This window comes from Osmerus eperlanus, chromosome 15 (assembly GCF_963692335.1).
Source record: "Osmerus eperlanus chromosome 15, fOsmEpe2.1, whole genome shotgun sequence".
Taxonomy (NCBI): Eukaryota; Metazoa; Chordata; class Actinopteri; order Osmeriformes; family Osmeridae; genus Osmerus; species Osmerus eperlanus.
This window is the reverse complement of record NC_085032.1, coordinates 11,333,592-11,351,961: the sequence shown is the minus strand read 5'-3', so window position 1 is coordinate 11,351,961 and position 18,370 is coordinate 11,333,592. Positions and strand designations below refer to the sequence as shown.

The 18,370-nt window shown below is 42.3% G+C and overlaps 2 protein-coding genes across 2 annotated transcripts; one reads left to right on the top strand and one right to left on the bottom strand.

The window, feature by feature from the left end:
* Nucleotides 1–2,805: 2,805 nt before the first annotated feature.
* Nucleotides 2,806–5,534, bottom strand: LOC134035358 (B-cell receptor CD22-like). The gene is made up of 3 exons (XM_062480355.1): nt 5,489–5,534; nt 5,170–5,244; nt 2,806–4,206 (listed from the first exon to the last, which is right to left on the bottom strand). Exons 1-3 carry the CDS (start codon nt 5,532–5,534, stop codon nt 3,134–3,136), a joined length of 1,194 nt encoding a protein of 397 aa, XP_062336339.1. The 3' UTR covers nt 2,806–3,133.
* Nucleotides 5,535–6,156: 622 nt separating this feature from the next.
* vps41 (VPS41 subunit of HOPS complex) lies at nt 6,157–18,342 on the top strand. Its single transcript, XM_062479873.1, has 29 exons — nt 6,157–6,337; nt 6,826–6,864; nt 8,546–8,653; nt 10,117–10,194; nt 10,400–10,474; nt 11,387–11,449; nt 11,662–11,727; nt 13,042–13,161; nt 13,411–13,557; nt 13,658–13,724; nt 13,843–13,940; nt 14,050–14,179; nt 14,348–14,463; nt 14,608–14,664; nt 14,768–14,829; nt 14,942–15,023; nt 15,178–15,270; nt 15,387–15,514; nt 15,667–15,811; nt 16,013–16,054; nt 16,169–16,219; nt 16,437–16,574; nt 16,680–16,734; nt 16,926–17,066; nt 17,244–17,380; nt 17,497–17,596; nt 17,684–17,728; nt 17,851–17,930; nt 18,036–18,342. The coding sequence occupies exons 1-29, from the start codon at nt 6,317–6,319 to the stop codon at nt 18,108–18,110; spliced, it is 2,559 nt and encodes an 852-aa protein (XP_062335857.1). The 5' UTR covers nt 6,157–6,316; the 3' UTR covers nt 18,111–18,342.
* Nucleotides 18,343–18,370: the final 28 nt, after the last annotated feature.

The following is an 18,370-nucleotide window of genomic DNA, read 5'->3' as shown; positions in this document are numbered from 1 at the left end:
AGTCCCCCCTTCCTCACCCCCCTCACCTCCCCCCTCCCCCTGCTTTGAGTCGCTTGATAGGTCCACTGGAGGGCAAAATTAATACCTAATTGAATCTTGCAGTCATCAAAATAATCAATACTTTTTTATTATTTATTCTTCACAGTCTGTTGGCTGTTTGAAAGCTCAGAGGAACAGCAGCATGGCCGGCGCTGAAAATGTCTCCCGTTTCACAATGTAATTTTCACTGGGGCATGAGAGTTTGCAAGACATATATAATGAAACAAAAAAATGGGAACCATGCCTCTCTCTGGTAGGTGGGAGGAAAAATAAAGGAGAGAAAAGGGGAATGCACCCCATCCCCCCATCAATACCTTTCACAAGCTCTGATGAAAAACAGAATAAATAGAATAAGAAACAACTGACACTTTAGAGAGGGCAGGGTCCTCCTCTGTCCATCCTTCCTTTTCTTTCTTTCTTTCTTTCTTTCTTTCTTCCCTCTTTTCTCCTTATTTCATCATATCAGGAGGGTGGCTCTCTAATGCTGGCATTTCTCTTCCTGACAGTCTCCAAACAAGTGCTGGGAATGAGATCAGAGCTCTAATCTGCCACTGGCCTTGGAGGCTGGAGGAGGAGGAGGACAGGCTGTCGCCAGGACGATGGCCGTGTCCTTCTTTTCTCCACAGCTGTTAATTACCTTATTGAAAAGGGGGCTCCGCTAGGTACAGTGTTTTAGTCAGAAGGAACAGATTTATAACAGAGAGATCGCTACAGTGTTTGTGTGTAAGGGAGATGGAGAGAGTCAGAGTGATAAAACAGTGGGGGTGAGGTTGGGATTTGGGGTAGACTAGGGCAAGAAGAGGGGGTGTTGAGGAGGAGGGGTTGGGGGGGTCACCTTTTTTCCCTGGCCACAGTGCAGAAACAGGGAAAAGCACTTGACAGCCCCCCACTTCTCGTTGTCAGCCCTTACCCCCAGCGGCTGTAGATTCAGTGGCCAGCACAGGATCTTCAGTTCTCATCAGATATCCATGCTAATAACTAATGTTCTTACCGGTGCCATCCCATAAGTAACATCTAGAAGGGGGTTCTGCAAAGCACGACACTGGTCTACTGGTCTGTGTTTAAGAAAAATTTAAATAAACTGTCACTTAAATTCTTAGAATTCTGCTCTAGCAGTTTGCTACAGACAACTCTGTTCAAAACACTAAAACATACACAGACACACTGACAAGACATAAGCCAATAATCCATATAAATATGAGAAGTCAAACAGCCACTGCAGAATTATCATGGTGTCAATTATATTATCACTAGTCGAAATGAGACTGTGAAATGAGAGATGTGACTTGATACTGACAGGAGAATGATAAGACAATGACCATCCCTCTGATGTCCTGCTACAAGCCCAAGAGAGCGATGCCTCAGCACAGCTCTCCAGCTCCTCTGGTCCACTGTATGGTGTGAGAGATGATGATTTGTCTCCCCCTTAGGGCAAGAAAACAAACTGTCCTGCATAACTGTAAAGCCTCTAGAGAAGGATGCTGCTGCTGTTTGAGTGTCTGCAGGCTCAGAGACCGTAGGGCACTAAGTGGTAGTCGGTCAATCATTTCCTAATTTCTTCAACCACTACTCTGCTTAACTGAGGAAATAAAATGCATGCCACAAGCCACGCAAACACATCATATTAAATATATTATAGATTGAAATAAAATTTGACATATTTATGTACTGCAGTTAGAGGCTATCAGTAAACTTTAACTTTTAGAATTGTATTCATTGTCTGGTATGCAATTGTGTGGAGATTATGTGTCCTTTATAATACAGAATAATTCCAAAATAATTCAAAAATCATCTATCCAAGAATAACAGGATTACTCTTTCAAAATCAGAAGAAGCAATCTCATCAAATCTCCCTGAGACTAAGAGAGAGAGAACTGAAAAGATAGATAGAGATAAAAAGAGACACGCAGTAACACATACATGCACATACACAGGGCAAGGTTTACCTGGGTTGTATCTACTCAAAGACAGCTTCCTTCAGCTGTCTCCAGTGACCTGCACATACACACACCCACAAAAGGTGTGAAAATCTGATTTCCCAAAAAGGATTGAAAATCTTCTATGAGGAGGAAGGTGCAATCAATAAATCATTGCTAAGCAGATTGTAAAGCAAAACATCCTTAGCTGGTGTCAGTGCATTAGGATTCTCCTGAGAATGGATGAAGGTGTGTGTGTGTGTGTGTGTGTGTGTGTGTGTGTGTGTGTGTGTGTGTGTGTGTGTGTGTGTGTGTGTGTGTGTGTGTGTGTGTGTGTGTGTGTGTGTGTGTGTGTGAAATTGTAAAATGTATGTGTGTGTGTGTGTGGGGGGGGTGGAGTTAGAGTTAGATTTGGACTCAACAGTGGAGAGACAAATCTTGCCTTAAACACCCAAGAGCGGATTTAAGGCGTGACTTCCAAGTCACAGTTTTAAAGACACCATGGTCGTGCAGGAAAAAAACAACACACATGCAACACTGCATGTGAATCACATGATGAGAGTCGTGGTGAGTGAAGGGTGTAGATTACAGAAACCTAGAAGAAACTTGTGGTCTTGACAAATTTGTCTTTTTTTCCCCCTTCTCTCTTCATTCATTATATGCTGTTTTCATTGAATGCTACATCATTTATTAGCGCATTAGAAAATCAAGAAAACAAAAATGACTTGAAATGCCTGGATTCTGATATGCAATGTATATATGTTTATTTTTTTCATAATTTGACCTTTTGTATGAACAAGCAGGTTTTATCTGCAAGCTTATGTTTGGCTGGTTGGATTGTACAGTCTGTTTTATACAAGCTGTATCCATACTAAAAGTTATGGTTACAAATACAGTATGATTTTAAAAAAAAGAACCTTCTTCTGCAAAAAGCAAGAAAACAGCTTTCAAAAGTGAGTAAAATAATGTAAAAACAATAACTTGTCTTTGTAATCCTCCGTAAAGTAGATTCTATCTACAGGCTTGTAAAGACACTGGGCATAACAACTTTGTCTAGAAGACCTATTTAACACTGTTGACGTAAATGACTAAAGGCAGTTTTTACAAAAAATGTTGTTTAACGTTTGGCGCTGGATTTTTACAGGCTGGAGGTTTATGGTGTTGTTGGCTGGCTGTGTTTAAGTTCTGGCTTTGTTCACTGTGCTGTATATTGCTGAAGAATCATCAGGGGACTGAGCTCTGGGAGCAGCACTGGGAGGGGAGAACCTCAGAACGGAATACTCCACATCCCCATCCTGGTTGTGGATCTGAGATGGTTGGACTGTGGAGTATTGCACTTCATCCTGGTTTTTGGGATGAGAGAATTTGATGCTGGCGTAATAAAGGTTGTCCTGCTCAATTGAAGAGGGATTGGAAGTTTTCCTTTTCCAAAGCCACAGACTGACAGGAAGGACCAGGAGGAAAGTTAGGGTTAGCCCAACAATGGTTATTATAACTATGACAGATTTTTTTAAAGATGATTGGTTAAAAACAGGGACCATATATGTAGTGGAATTTGCGAATCCAACTTCATTCTGAGCCTCACAGTAGTATCCTCCACTGTGCTCAGAGCTGATGTTCATGGTGTTGTTTTCTCCTTTAGATATGGTAACATTTTCTTTGTACCACGTGTATTTGACCACTGGTGGGTTGGCATCACTGCTGCAGGTCAGAGTCACTAACCTGCCTTCCACTATATCACCATGGGAGCTGACAAATATAGTGACATTCTTTGGTTTATATCTGACATCAATAATCACAACAGAAGATTGGAGTTTCTCATATCTGACAGAACAGGAGTAGTTTCCTGTGTCCTCAATGCTGGCCTGGTCTAGGTCAAAGCACCCAGTCTGAGAGCTGGTTAGAGACTGTCCATTCTTGTACCAGATGTAGGAGGGGTCACCAGACAGAGGACAGGTGGTGCTGCAGGTGAGTGTCACCCTCTGTCCTTCTGTCACTACAGCAGGAGTCACCTCCACCTGCAGATCTGTGACTGTCAGAATTGTTCCAGGGAAATGTTCTCTCCAGGAGTCATCCCATTTCTCAGTGTTGAATCTGAAGCGATACTCAGCAGAGTCACTCTGACTAAGGTTCTTGATTCTCAGGGTGCAGTCACTCTTCTCATCCCAACGGTACTCTACACGACCCGTGTACTGGGGGTTCTGACTCAGATTGACAGCATCAGCACCTGAGTCCCATCTGCTATACCATCCTGTTGGTGCGACAGCAACACTACTAGGATCTCTGTATGAGCAGGGCAAGTCCACTGATGAGCCTTTCAAGACGCAGATTTCCTTTTGCCCATTCTGACTCTGCACCACTGTAAAACACACATGGATATTGTAAAGCATTTACAGGCTGATGTGCAGTGGTAGTGGAGGTGGTTCAGTGTGTAACTTGGCTGAGACTAGGGTTCAACCGTAATTGAAGGCTGGTGTCAAAAGTGTTTTTTTTGTTGTTTTTTTTTACTTCCTCTTGCTGATTACAAGATGAGTGTGTAATGCAAATGTAACGTGTGAAACCGAGCCAACAAGTTCCATCTACAGACTTTGCATCTAAAAAGCTTTTTTTCTGATCTGTAGCCTCCTGAACTAAAGGCACATGAGCAAACACAAGTCAATAAAGGTCTCATTAAACTAATTCTGTTCACTAAACCACCAATACATGTAAAAAAAAAAAATTGAATTGCAGATAATTAATTGAGGATTGCTTCACTGGACTGTGTAATATAATATAATTAGTTAGCATTTTTATACATAATTTTACTAGCATTTTTATACATAGCTTAATACATTTGCATTTATATTTAGCAGACGCTCTTATCCAGAGCAACTTACAGTAAGTACAGGGACATTCCCCCGAGGCAAGTAAGGTGAAGTGCCTTGCCCAAGGACGCAACGTCATTTTGGCATGAACCAGCGACCTTCTGATTACTAGCCCGAATCCCTAACCACTCAGCCACCTGACTCCCCTAATACATATAACTTGCTGTAATATATGTAATATATATTTTAGACATAGTTTTGATACATAGTGTATATAACCATTTATGTAAGCACATCCCTGCACTATCCTGAGACTACTGAAATGAAATGTCGTTCTTATCTTAAATTGAATGACAATAAAGGTGACTGAATAATGCAGAATCGCTCGGCGATTATTAGAGTGATCCTACCTGCCACTTCCAGAGACCAGATGAGGACCACTAATACACTTGATGTTCTCAGCACCATACTGTAGGTGCACCTCCCTATTGCAGAATACACAGAATTACACAGAACATACTAACTGCTCAAATAAATAAATACTTTTAAACAGGAAAGTTTTACTTCCTATAAATCTTCCAAATTTTAATTAACATGGGGGTCTCAATCATCTTAAATAAAAATAGCCCATGTGAGAAGACTAATGTAGTCTTAATTGTCTTGACCAAAATCAAACCTAATATGATACGATAATCATCAATACATTTGAACACATAATTTTGTACTTACAGCCTGAGCTCAGAAGATCTGTTTCCTGAGTGTGTGAAATGGGCATGGTGCACCAAATAGATAACTTCCTGTAGGCTAATAATGTACTGTTAGTCAAAGTTTCTACCAGAGGGTAAAAAAGGAATATCTAAATGTTAAAATGTTCTGTTTCCCGTACATTTCAAGAGATGGTCAGTCAGACAGCAAGATAAAGAGATCGCATGCTGTGCGCAGTCAAAACCAATTTTGCCTACCAGGAATTATGATGTATTGTTATGCGTTTTTAGAGACAGAGATCGTTTCCTGCTGAAGAAATTTGTTTGTGATAAGGTTTGACAGAGACTGAAACAAATACAGCTGCAAGCTATATTTAGTGTCCTAGGAAATCACGACATCCTGTCCTCATATTCAGTAAATTCTTCTTCTTTTTGGTGCATTCTTTTAAACATTGGGTCATAGTATTGAAAACAGTTAAGAAAGTGCAATAAGGCCTTATTGTCAAATTCACCTTGAGAGTAGGACACAATAGATATTTTTACAGATGCACATTGAGACAGAAGTGATCATGATGCACTTACAGACCATGATTTTTTTGTGTGTCGTCAACTTCAGTCTAGTCTACGCTCAAGGATAACCAAAATAACTTCAGCCCCCATAATGCACCACGTTTGTTATTTCTATCATGTGATTTTGCGTATGACAGGAGCTGTTTAACAAGGAGTACTGGTGCCACTTAGCTAGCCAGTAAACATTGTGCTCTTATGTGCAATTTTTTTATGTGAATATTTTGCACACTATTAAAAATCGCTATATTATTATTGCTATCTATTTCCAAGACCCGGCAGTACAATGGCAGACGGAGAGGAGCAGGTGAGCGGTGTACTAGTAGCATGTTTGCTAGGCTAGCTTTTGCTTATTTGCAAGCAAGCCAGTAACGTTATAAGTTCCGTGTAATTTAGCCAGATGTGTTTTGTTGCTAATGAGCTTCGAGTGCCTTCGAGTGCCTAGTTCAAGCCCATCAAAACTAACAATGGTATAGCATTAGCATATTATAGCATATAGCAGATATAGCTTATGGGGGATACATTAATAGTCTTTATCAAAATGTACTACGAGAAAGTCAGATTGCGTTATGTTCACAGACTAAATCATGATGCAAGCATACTACTAAATGTCTCATAATAAAGTTCGTTTCCAAAAGCAGTTTATCACAAACGATCTACCCTGTTCTGCATCTGTCCATACGAGCACCAATGTAAAAATAGAATAATTTGCACGATTTATTCTCTGATTACAACCTACCACTTAAAAATCATGATCTTGTTCATTATTGCCAAAATTTTGCCACATTCTTATAGGGCAGGAAATCCAGTGAAGAATCTGCAGATGACTCTGAGGTAAGCTGTTTCTCGAAATGGCAGGTAGCCTATACGCTTTTTGTCTATTTATTTTTAACAAGGTAATGGGTCTCATGCACTTTGTTTTTGCCTACGTGTTTTTGTATTTCAATGTTTGTATGCATACACACATTGTCATGGTCTGCCATGACAGAAATGGACTGTCTTTTTATGTCAGAAGTACATTTTTTTTTGTAGTTGTTGTTGACAAGCTCTCATGCATTACAGATTGTGTTTTGGACTCTAAGTATCATCACCCTGCTCCAGCGTGCTACTGCACTGTGCCTCTGAGAATCACTAAATAAAATATAGCATGTCAGACTGCAAGAGAGTGGAACCTGTCTTTAAATGAAACAGAGAATGGAATGAAATGTCAGGCATTGAACAATTTCACCTCTACTCCCAAAAGAAAAACAATTCAGAATGAGAACTGGAGAGGGCTGAACAAAGAAAGAAATAATCCTTCCCGTCTTGTAAATGGGAAAAGGATGCTCTCTCCCCATCTTCTGTCCAGAAACAGGAGTCCTCTCCTCAATGTTAGCACACTTACACTCGCAGGCAAACAGCCACCTGGCACTGCATGATTGGGTGTCCTCTCTGAATGGCCGCAAGGCTCTGTTTATTTCATTAGTGACTGTAGCTCTCCCATCCGCTATGTGTCTGCTGCTGCTGCTCCTCTGGCTGGGCTGTCAACAGGCTGACGGCTGTGAGGGCTCAGGTCTGTGACTCTCTTGAAAGACTTTTCCGAAGAGAAGTGAGCAAGACACAGATGGAGAAAACAAGTTACAGTGCTGTGGTCTTGGAAAGCTAGCTCAGACCTGATACACATTCACCTCCAGACTTTCATGCAAGCTTTGGTCGTTTTGCATGTCGTTAATTGTGTGCGTGTTGTGTTTGTAGGGACCAGGCATCAGTGGCACCTGCCTGGGACAGAATATTTTGAAAACTGTGTTAAATTCTCATTGTTCACCAGAGAAGAAAATGACAGGTTCAGGTTCATTCTGAAGTGCTATTTTTAGGAGTACACAGCACACCATACGTAGGTTTAATTAGATGTGGCCTGGAAGCCCTCCTGCATCTAGTGTTTTGCTTTGTACAAACCCCATAGGCAGATGGGCACATATCCACCTCTCTTACTACTCCACTTCTCTCTATGGGGCTGGAGTTTGTCTTTGTTTTGTGTTATAGCTTGAAGTACCGTGGCCAATTTCACCTGCAGCAGAGATTTCACAAACGGGATAAACAGGAAATAGACAAGGCGGTGAAGAGTGGGGAAGGATTGTTTTTTAAATGCCATTCTCGCCATGCTATCAGTCTCCCCCACCTCCGGCCCAGTGGTACATAATGGCAGGCTATGTTTTGTGTTGATGCACCACAGGTTGGGTAGCGTTGGATATAAAACACATTGTGAGCAAAACACAGGGCACGGTAATTGTTTAGGTCAGCTATAACTTTTAAACTTTCAGTGGTTGGCTTCCTGGTTGCATCAGTTGCTCAAGTTTCTTAGATACTTTGTTGAGCTTGAAGAGTGTTTAAATGTTGTGAATGAGTACCTCATGACTTGGACTGGGTTACCGATCGTTTATAATCAATGCATGCTTTCTCAATATTTCGGTCGTTTTATTTTGTAAGTCGCTCCTAGAGGCTGCTTTTCACATGGCTGATGCTCTGATCTTCCCAGGAAGAAGACAGCGAGGAGGAGCCAAAGCTGAAGTATGAGCGACTGGCCAATGGCGTGACAGAGATTCTCCAAAAGGATGCGGCCAGTTGTATGACCGTCCACGACAAGGTATATGAGACTAAAACCCACCAGGGCGTGCAGGCCCTGAGTATACTGGATTTCACATTTCATTGTTTATGCATTTGTTCGAGACGTCCCGTTCAGAGTCAGTTTGCATCCTCTCCTTTCAGTCTGCAGAGGCAGGTCATTCCTGCCCTGCCCTGCTCTGCTCTGCCCTCCCATCCCTCTGGGGTTGGAGACTTCTGCACCCACCAGCTATTGTCTTTTTATTCCTCACTTTTCTGTCTTCTATCTTTTTGCTTCTTACCTCCGTTCTTTGAACAGTTTTTTGTTGTTGTTGTTGTGTGGGACGCTCGCATCTTGATGGTTAATCGTCGTGGCAACTGGGTGCACTCATGCACGCCTGAGCGGAGGACGAGTCATACCTCGTTACGTCTCCTCACCTGATGTTTTATTAACCTCTATTGATTTTCATTTATTTATTCTTACTCTGACGGTTCCTCTCCTCTTTTTCTCCCCCTATCCTTCATGTGAAAAAAAGAGCCCATGTCAGTGTGAGAGACATTGCTGCTGAAATTTAGCTTTTCTACATTTTATCTGACTGTCTCTCTAGAATTGGTTTCCATATGTACACTTTGCCTACCACCTGGCATGTCAAGCCAGCCTCCACCAACCCCAGCCAACCTCCCAGCACCTTTAAAACCATCAGCACCCACATCAACCCCATGTTGCCTTATATTTTAAGTGCCTGAATCAGAATTTCATTTGAACAATTCCATTCTGATAAATCCTTTTAAAAGTCGCTCCGCCTCGGAAGGTTGACCCCTTTATTTATTTATTTTATTTGGGGGAGATTGCAGGGGCTCTGTCTGACATGCTCAGTTGTGCCTGTAAATATAAGCATTTCATTATAGACTGCAGTGAAGCATGGTGGGCTCACCGCACACACGCGCGTTTGCCGCGGATGGGGGGGGGATTAGGGGTAGGGAGTGGAGCCAGGCCTGGGTGGGAGAACACACACTTAATCTAATGCCAAAAAGCCTCCCAGTTTTATAATTTCTTGTCCCAGCGGACTCGCACAGACATGCGTGCGCAAACATACACATACAGGAACACACACTACTACATGTGTGTTTTAAACACAAGAAATGGGAGAAATAATGGCTTCGTGGTGGGCAGGGGAAGCGGTTGGATTGTGAGCAGCAGGAGAAGCCAGATGTACGATGCATTTATTATGTTTAAGCATTTTAATTTGAGAGGAAAAATACCATTTCACAGTGTCTGCTTTAATAAATAGGGTTTTCCTACTCCTTGTAATTTCACAGTTTTTGCCCCAGAACCCCGGCTCCCCCACCGTTTTCACCACAAAGCGTACGCACACACACACACACACCAGCTATTCTAGATTTTTAATCCTCCAGCCACAGCACTCGTCAATGACATTTTGCTAAATCTAGAATTGTTTCCTTGTATCTTTTGGATTAATATATACTGTGCTCTTTCAATTTCAGTTTCTCGCCCTGGGCACTCACTTTGGAAAAGTATTCTTGCTGGACATCCAAGGAAATGTGACTCAGAAGTTTGAAATTGTAAGTAGCAGAAGCAGGTTATTTTAATCCAAACATTGGTGTGGTTGTGTTCACACAACATTAAATGGATGTATTTGGATTGGATGCATGGATTTATTGGACAAGTTAGTCCATAAATGTAGCTAGTAATCTAATGATACAAATGTAACTAAACTGCACCCATTGTCTACACTATACTACTATGTGAAGTCTTATGTGTCTACAGAGTTCAGTGAAGATCAACCAGATCAGTCTAGATGAGAGTGGGGAGAATGTAGGTATCTGCTCCGAGGATGGCAAGGTAAGACATCTCTGTAGAATCTATCAATCTATAATATCTATCACTCAAATATGTTGCAAACCAGGACTCAGATCCTCCTCATGTCTTCTATTTGTAAAAAAATAAATAAAAAATCCTCACAATTCTAGAAGCACCTTTCTAGAAAAAAGAGGGGGGGGGGTCTCTCCATCTTTCTCTTTCATTTCTCATCTCTCCACCTGTCAGTCAGTCTTCAGCTGTGAATGGATACCCTATCCATGCTCCCAGTCTCCACCTTGCAGTTATCTTGCCTCTCATGATCATTATTATCATGCTTCATGGGTTTTGCAGTCAAGATATGCCCCCTGATATCGCCCCCCCCCCCCCCCCCCCACGCTCACACTCCAGCGGCAAAACAAGATCTTGTCGCTCAGAAAGCGGTTCCGACAATTAAAATCAATGCCGCAGCAATTGTTCGTCCTCGTCCAATTCAGTTTGCTGTTAATCCATGTCGATCTCCCAGATAATCCCAAATCATCTGTGCCATGCAAGTAGGAGAGAGCAAGAGCTGTGATAATGTTCCTTTTAGCTAAACTTTACTTTATCCTTTTCTGACTCAGAGAAGGGCTGTAAGAATAATCATACTGATGGTCTACATCATAGTTAGCCTTGCTGCAGCCTAGCCTTCCTTCAGCCTTTAGCTCAGACAAAGTGAAAGATTAAGACCTCGTTACTGTACCAAAACCCTGTGGGGAGGGTTCAACTAACCAACCTGTCCACTAATTGGTGACCCGGAAGATAGGTGGGCCAGGGAAGAGATCCAAACAGACTGTCACACTACCATCATTTGGCTGTTGCTCCTGGATAGTTGCAGACGTGTGCAATTAAAACCAAAAATAACGACACTCCATTGAGCGTTCCTCTGGATCACCTGCCCTTGCGTCTCTGTTCCAGGTTCAAGTGTTTGGTCTCTACACTAGAGAGGGCTTCCATGAGAACTTTGACTGCCCTATAAAAGTAAGCAGACCCTTAGTACTTGTTCATCTTAACACTGCTGCAAATGAAACTGTATCCCAGTAATGAAATTGCTGTCAACTTTTCTAGGTAGCTTGTGAGTGCTGTGGCAGTGATGGATGGATGGATTGGATGGATTGAAATTGACTCTTCTCTTATCCCTCCGTTGTTTGTACCTTTCCACTGATTCTTGACATCCTCTCCTCTTTCTCTAGGTGGTGGCACTGCACCCTCAGTTCAGCAGATCCAACTACAAACAGTTTGTCACCGGGGGCAACAAGGTACTTTTAGAAACTCTCAATCTTCATTCATAATTCCCAGCTACGATTCTCCATACGGCGGCTCTTCCCATTGGTGGTTTATTATTACTGTATGCCGGCGTGCCGCGGTCTGAGGAGCTCGGGCTGAGGGCTGTGCGTCCTGTAGGCCTTTGTGTGAAACGGTTTGGGGCCCCCTTTCTGGAGTGCTCCAAAGAGAAAGTGGACTGCGAAAGAGTGGTCCATTTCCCCCAAAGTGCTGTTCACTCAACAGTGTTTGAAAGGCAATGCCTCAGAAGCACAGCAAATAGACATCATTATCAAGAGGCTCCAAAGTCTTAGGATTTCTGGGGCGCACGTTGACCAGCTGCTCAGTGGTGTTTCGCACTCTAACCATACACGGAGGTAGAGACCCACTCCACACCATTTTTTCCAGTTTCCATTTATTTATGTATTTATTTAAAAAGCACCACAACCAAATGCCTACACAGCGTAGCCTTGTTGACTACGCTAATGCTGACTTTTACGTGAATGAATTGTACAACTTTCACTGAGGAGAAGGATCAAACACATTTGATTCTGATGAAAACCTCATTGTGCGCACTACTTTGCTGCTTGCTTCCTCTCTGCTGCTCCTCATTGTATTCCTCTCCAATTGGTGAAGACCTCCACAAGGTGCCGGCGATGAAAATCAATATGTCTCAACAGGAGAAACATCCTGTCAAAGGAAATTCAATTCTGTCTCCATAGTTCCAGTCTCACATCCTTTCTTTGTGGACAGAGCTGTTAACTGTTAACATTGCCAGGCTAGCTGGAATAGTTAAGAGTCTTTGAAGTCTTGCCTTGGTTGGAATAAGTATACTATTGGCTTTTGTTTATTAGTCTCCATTGCTTGGACACTGAGCAAAGTATTCAGTCCATGTGAAAAGCTTTTTGTATCTGTGGCCTTCTCTGATGGGAACTTGTATTTATGAGGACTAAAATAAATTTAAAAGAGAAGAGTCAAGTTTCTCAAAAATCATTTAAAAGAAATATTGAGAAAAGTTTAGTTTTGAATTACTAAGAATACAATCTTGCCTTTACCTCTAAAAGTATGTACTGAGCCATAATAGCAGGCATTGAATCACTTTTGTACAGGTTTTTCTTTTCAATCCTTTGGGGTTTTGTAACACTTATAAACAGCGTTTTTATCAGTACTTTTACTCTCTTTGTCAAACACGATCTTTTGTTGCTGTGCTCTACTGCCCCTTAGTGGTCAGACACAGCTACAAAGTCTGGTGTTGCAGTTGAGTATAACGCGGCATGCCAGCTTCCATGTTTTCCTTTTTCTCTCCCCAGCTGCTGTTGTATGAGAGGAACTGGTTGAGCCGCTGGAAGACCTCCCTGCTACACGAGGGCGAGGGAACCATCACCAACGTGCAGTGGAGGGCCAATCTCATTGCCTGGGCCAACAATGTGGTGAGACTCACAGCAAGCATGAACCAATTCCAGTGCCTCTCCTGACAACCAGTCCTTTACATCCTTCTCTTCTGTCATTCTGTCTGAATACAGTGACAAGTATACAAAGAACGTAGACGGGCCACCCATGAACACCTGTGCTTATGGTTTAACCCTTGCCTTGTCTGTTCAGGGTTAGGGCTCAATGAAATCACGGCTGTGGTGATCGTTCGTAGGGTAACAGTGTTTTTCTGTCAATCTCTCCATCAGGGGGTGAAGATCTTCGACATCAGCACCAGACAGAGAATCACCAACGTGCTGCGAGACAACGTCAGCTTGAGGCCGGACATGTACCCTTGCAGTCTCTGCTGGAAGGACAACTCTACTCTCATTGTTGGCTGGGGCTCCTCCATTAAGGTGTGTGTGTCTTTGTCTGTCAGTGTGCTGTGTGTGCGTGCAAGAATTGTGTGTCCGCTTCGCTGTGTGCGTGCTGGTAAGCATGATGCTTTCTTTCTAGATCTGTGCTGTGAAGGAGAGGGACCCTGCAGAGATGAGAGACCTACCAAGCCGCTATGTAGAGATAGGTGAGATGACTGAGGTGTGAACGGGCAGCTGTACACTGGACACAGCTCAATCCACCTCCACGCTGGCACGTTTGAGCTCTCTAACGAGGTTACGGTCTTGTGGGTTTCTCATTGGCAGTGTCTGCGTTTGAAACCGAGTTCTTCATCAGTGGACTGGCACCTCTGGCAGATCAGCTGGTCACACTGTACTTTGTGAAGGAGAGCTCCGATCACATGGTTACTTCATTTTTTTTAAATAGTTATATATATAGTCTTTTATCCAAAGACGCTTACAAATAAGATTGTTTGCGTAGAGTAAGTTAACACATACGTGTGTTTAAACCAGGATGAGGAGTTCCGGGCAAGGCCTCGTCTGGACATCATTCAGCCTCTCCCAGAGAGCTGTGAGGAGATCTCGTCAGACGCACTCACTGTCCGCAACTTCCAGGACAACGAATGTAGGGACTACCAACTAGGTAAGATAGACCTGGCTATCTTCAGAATTTTGAAAAGAAGAAATATAATTAGTTGTCATATTTTCAGCACATAAACTATACACATTCACTGTGCAGGAACTTGCCACGGCAAAGTATATGTCAATATGATGGATTAATTTGCCCCTGTGTGTGCGCTTCTGTCACCAGAGCATTCCGAGGGAGAGTCCCTCTTCTACATCATCAGCCCCAAAGACATAGTGGTGGCCAAGGAGCGAGACCAGGACGACCATATCGACTGGCTGCTCGACAAGAAGAAATATGAGGTGAAGGTGTTGGATGGAAGTATATTGTGGATCTGCATACCCTCCTTCATTACCATTTACTGTACTTAAGAAGTCCTAACACGAGGACATACATTTGAGATGTGAGTGTGTATCCTCTTAAAACCCCTCTTTTCTCCCTCACAGGAAGCTCTTATGGCTGCTGAGATCAGCTTCAAAAACATCAAACGCCACGAGGTTCAGGTATGCTAATGTGCTGGTGACAGTGACACACACGACCATGTGTCAGACCATCAATTCCTTCGTTTTCATGTTCCTAAGAAAGCTTTTTCTCTGTCACAAACAGAAAATTGGGATGGCTTACATCAATCACTTGGTGCAAAAAAGAGATTATGACACAGCTGCCAGGTACCATATCCAAAAAGTATTTTGTCCTTTAAATATAATTAAATATATTTAGGAATATAGGAAATGTATCTGAGAAAGGAAGTGAGTATTACCCTCTTCCCCCTCAATCCAGAAAGTGCCAGAAGGTTCTGGGAAAAAACATGGAACTCTGGGAGAATGAGGTCTATAGATTCAAGACAATTGGCCAGTTAAAGGTAAGTCAGGCCTTGTAGAAAACATGTTGTGTTAATTCAGTAAAATAATGTGTGGGGACACATTTTATAACCCACGACTTCTTGCATCTTGTTCCCTTCATTTTCACTTAATCTCTCACTTTTTAAACTGTCTCGCATCCATCTCCTGCTCCAGGCCATAAGTCAGTACTTGCCCCGGGGAGACCTTCGCCTCAGACCAGCCATTTATGAGATGATCTTACATGAGTTCCTCAAGACGGACTATGAGGTTGTCTACTCTGTCATTTTACCTGGTCCTGCTTTTCACATTCCCCCATTCAAATACACTTGGAGGAATTACTGTAATATGATATAATGTAATGATGTACTTTGTCTTACTGATAGGGTTTTGCCACATTGATTCGTGAGTGGCCAGGAGAGTTGTTCAATAACATGACCATCGTTCAGGCTGTCACAGACCACCTCAAGAAGGACCCCAAAAACGGCACTCTGCTGACCACGCTGGCTGAGCTGTAAGTGATCCCCTGCTGTAATGAACATGGAACACCTTCTCTAACTCTTCCTGTAACTCTGCCTTTTGAACTTTTCCCCAAGACAACGTCTGTCCCAAAGATTTTGAGACTTTGACCTTTCCTTTGACCTTCTCCTATTACTGTCTTTGTAGTTACACGTATGACCAGCGATATGACAAAGCCTTGGAGATCTACCTGAGACTGAGGCACAAGGACGTCTACCAACTGATCCACAAACACAACCTATTCACATCCATAGAAGATAAGATTGTTCTCCTCATGGATTTTGATAAAGAGGTAACTAGCCCATGAATGCATATCACTTAGACCAGTTGTACTGTATATTTTCAGGTGAACAAAATTGTGCAGTATTTGGTCAACTTAAATACAAGTGTGATATCAGTTTCTAATAACGTTGTTTGGATGGCCGGACCACAAAGCTCATAATTCATGTTGTGCACTTCAGTCTAAAGAGCACTTTTTTCTGTCTGTTGTCAGAAAGCTGTCGACATGCTCCTGGATAACGAAGACAAAATATCAGTAAGCGTTGCCTGTCCTCTTAACCTTGATCCTTCACAGAAGGTTTCAAGTGACAACACACTAATGACCACCCACTGTTCACTTACCCCAATCCATCCTGTTTTTGCCCTGCAGACTGACAGGGTGGTGGAGGAGTTGAAAGATAGGCCTGAGCTGCTGCATGTGGTGAGTTCCATCTCTTTAACATGTTGCCTGTTGAAAGGCAGTCACTGTAAATCGATTTATTTTTCTTAATTGACTGAATTGTAAATAAAGACTAAATTAATGTATCCATGCATTCCATTTTAATATACTATTGGCAACATTTGGATGGTATTCTTTTACTGTATCGAAATAGTATTTTTCTAATTTTAAGAATGCCCCACCCCCTTTTATTTTGCAGTACCTACATAAACTGTTTAAGAGGGACCACCACAAGGGTCAGAAATATCATGAGATACAGATTGGTCTGTATGCTGAGTACGATCGCCCCAACCTGCTGCCATTCCTCAGAGACAGCACACATTGTCCTCTGGAGAAGGTACAACATAGCATCTCATTTTAGAATGACACTTTATCAGAGCTCTATTCACATTAAATATCCTATTTGAAATACAACTGTCGACTGTGTATTGGTCCTTCTCAGGCTTTGGAGATATGCCAGCAGAGGAACTTTGTGGGGGAAACTGTGTTTTTGCTCAGTAAGTGTCTTACTCAATCTCTAGTCGTGTCATGTTAAAGTTGATGAGTCCTCTGTTCTATCTAATGTGTTTCATATGTTGTTGGACTGAATGAAAAATAAATCATTGATATTTAATGTAAACGTGTACTTAATTATCTAGCCAGTCAGGTTAGTTACCTGCAGGAAACTAACTTGGCTGCTTCCTTCCAGGTAGAATGGGGAACTGTCGCCGTGCTCTGCAAATGATCATGGAGGAGCTTGGAGATGTGGACAAGGCCATCGAGTTTGCCAAGGAGCAGGATGATGCTGAGCTCTGGGAGGATCTCATCTCTTACTCAATCGACAAACCGCGTAAGTCAAACCACACATAAACACACTGTATAAACAGAAATGATACTGTAAGAAAAGATTATATGAAACATTCTACAAATAATCAAACTTTTTTCTTAAATTTTGTTTCACACTTTTGCTACCTCCAAGATGGTAGAAAACAGAAACATGAAGTAAATTGTCTGTTTCCCTCCCTAGCCTTCATCACTGGACTCCTGAACAACATCGGGACACACGTGGATCCCATCCTGCTGATCCACCGCATTAAGGAGGGCATGGAGATCCCTAACCTGCGAGACTCACTGGTCAAGATCCTGCAGGACTACAACCTCCAGGTAACATTGCCAGTCAGCCGAAAGACAATTACTGACATGCATTTTTAAATAACCCTCCCTTAATTCAGAATAACAGTCCCTCCGCCTCATTAAAAAGCTTTACCCCTGTCCTCCAGATTCTGCTGCGGGAGGGCTGTAAGAAGATCCTAGTGGCTGACTCCCTGTCCTTGCTCCAGAAGATGCACAGGACCCAGATGAGAGGGGTCCGGGTAGATGGTGAGTACAAATCTGTGTATGACGCTGGAAAAATATAATCTCTCCGGATTAGAATGTAACATACTAACGTTCTTGTTTGCTTTGTAGAGGAGAATATCTGCGAATCCTGTCATGCTACGATATTACCTTCAGGTGTGTGACATTTCCTTTGACTGTAATGCATAGTAAAACTGTAGATACGTAGATGAACTGTAGATGTTTGATATTGACAAGACATTCTTGTGCATTCATGGGTTTCTTCTTCTGTGTTTTAGACATGGCCCAGCCCTTTAGTGTGGTGGTCTTCCACTGCAGACACATGTTCCACAAGGAGTGTTTACCATCTCCAGGAACAGTAAGTCCCTACAGTATGTGACATGCCATCAAAGCAGGCCAGTAGTGTACAGTATATAGCTTGTTAAATATGACTTTAACAATGTATGACTTTATTATATTTCAGATTCCTGGAGTTCAGTTTTGCAACATCTGCAGTGCTAAAAGAAGAGGACCAGGAAGTGGAATCCTGAAAAAATGATAGAAAGCACTTATCTGTCCCACTGTTGTGGCCTCTACTTAACCTTCAAAGAAGATTTTCTCCTGTTACTGTGTCTGCTCTGGTGTCAAATGCTTACAGTTCATATTAACGTATTGTCACTTTAAACTGAAATAAATATTATGGTAGCACAATGTAATTCTACAAGTTCCTTGCTAGTTGCTTCAAATGACTGATCTGAATTGCTATCAGTTTATGAATAAAATACAATTTAAATGCATTGTGTCTTGTGTCTGAAAGTA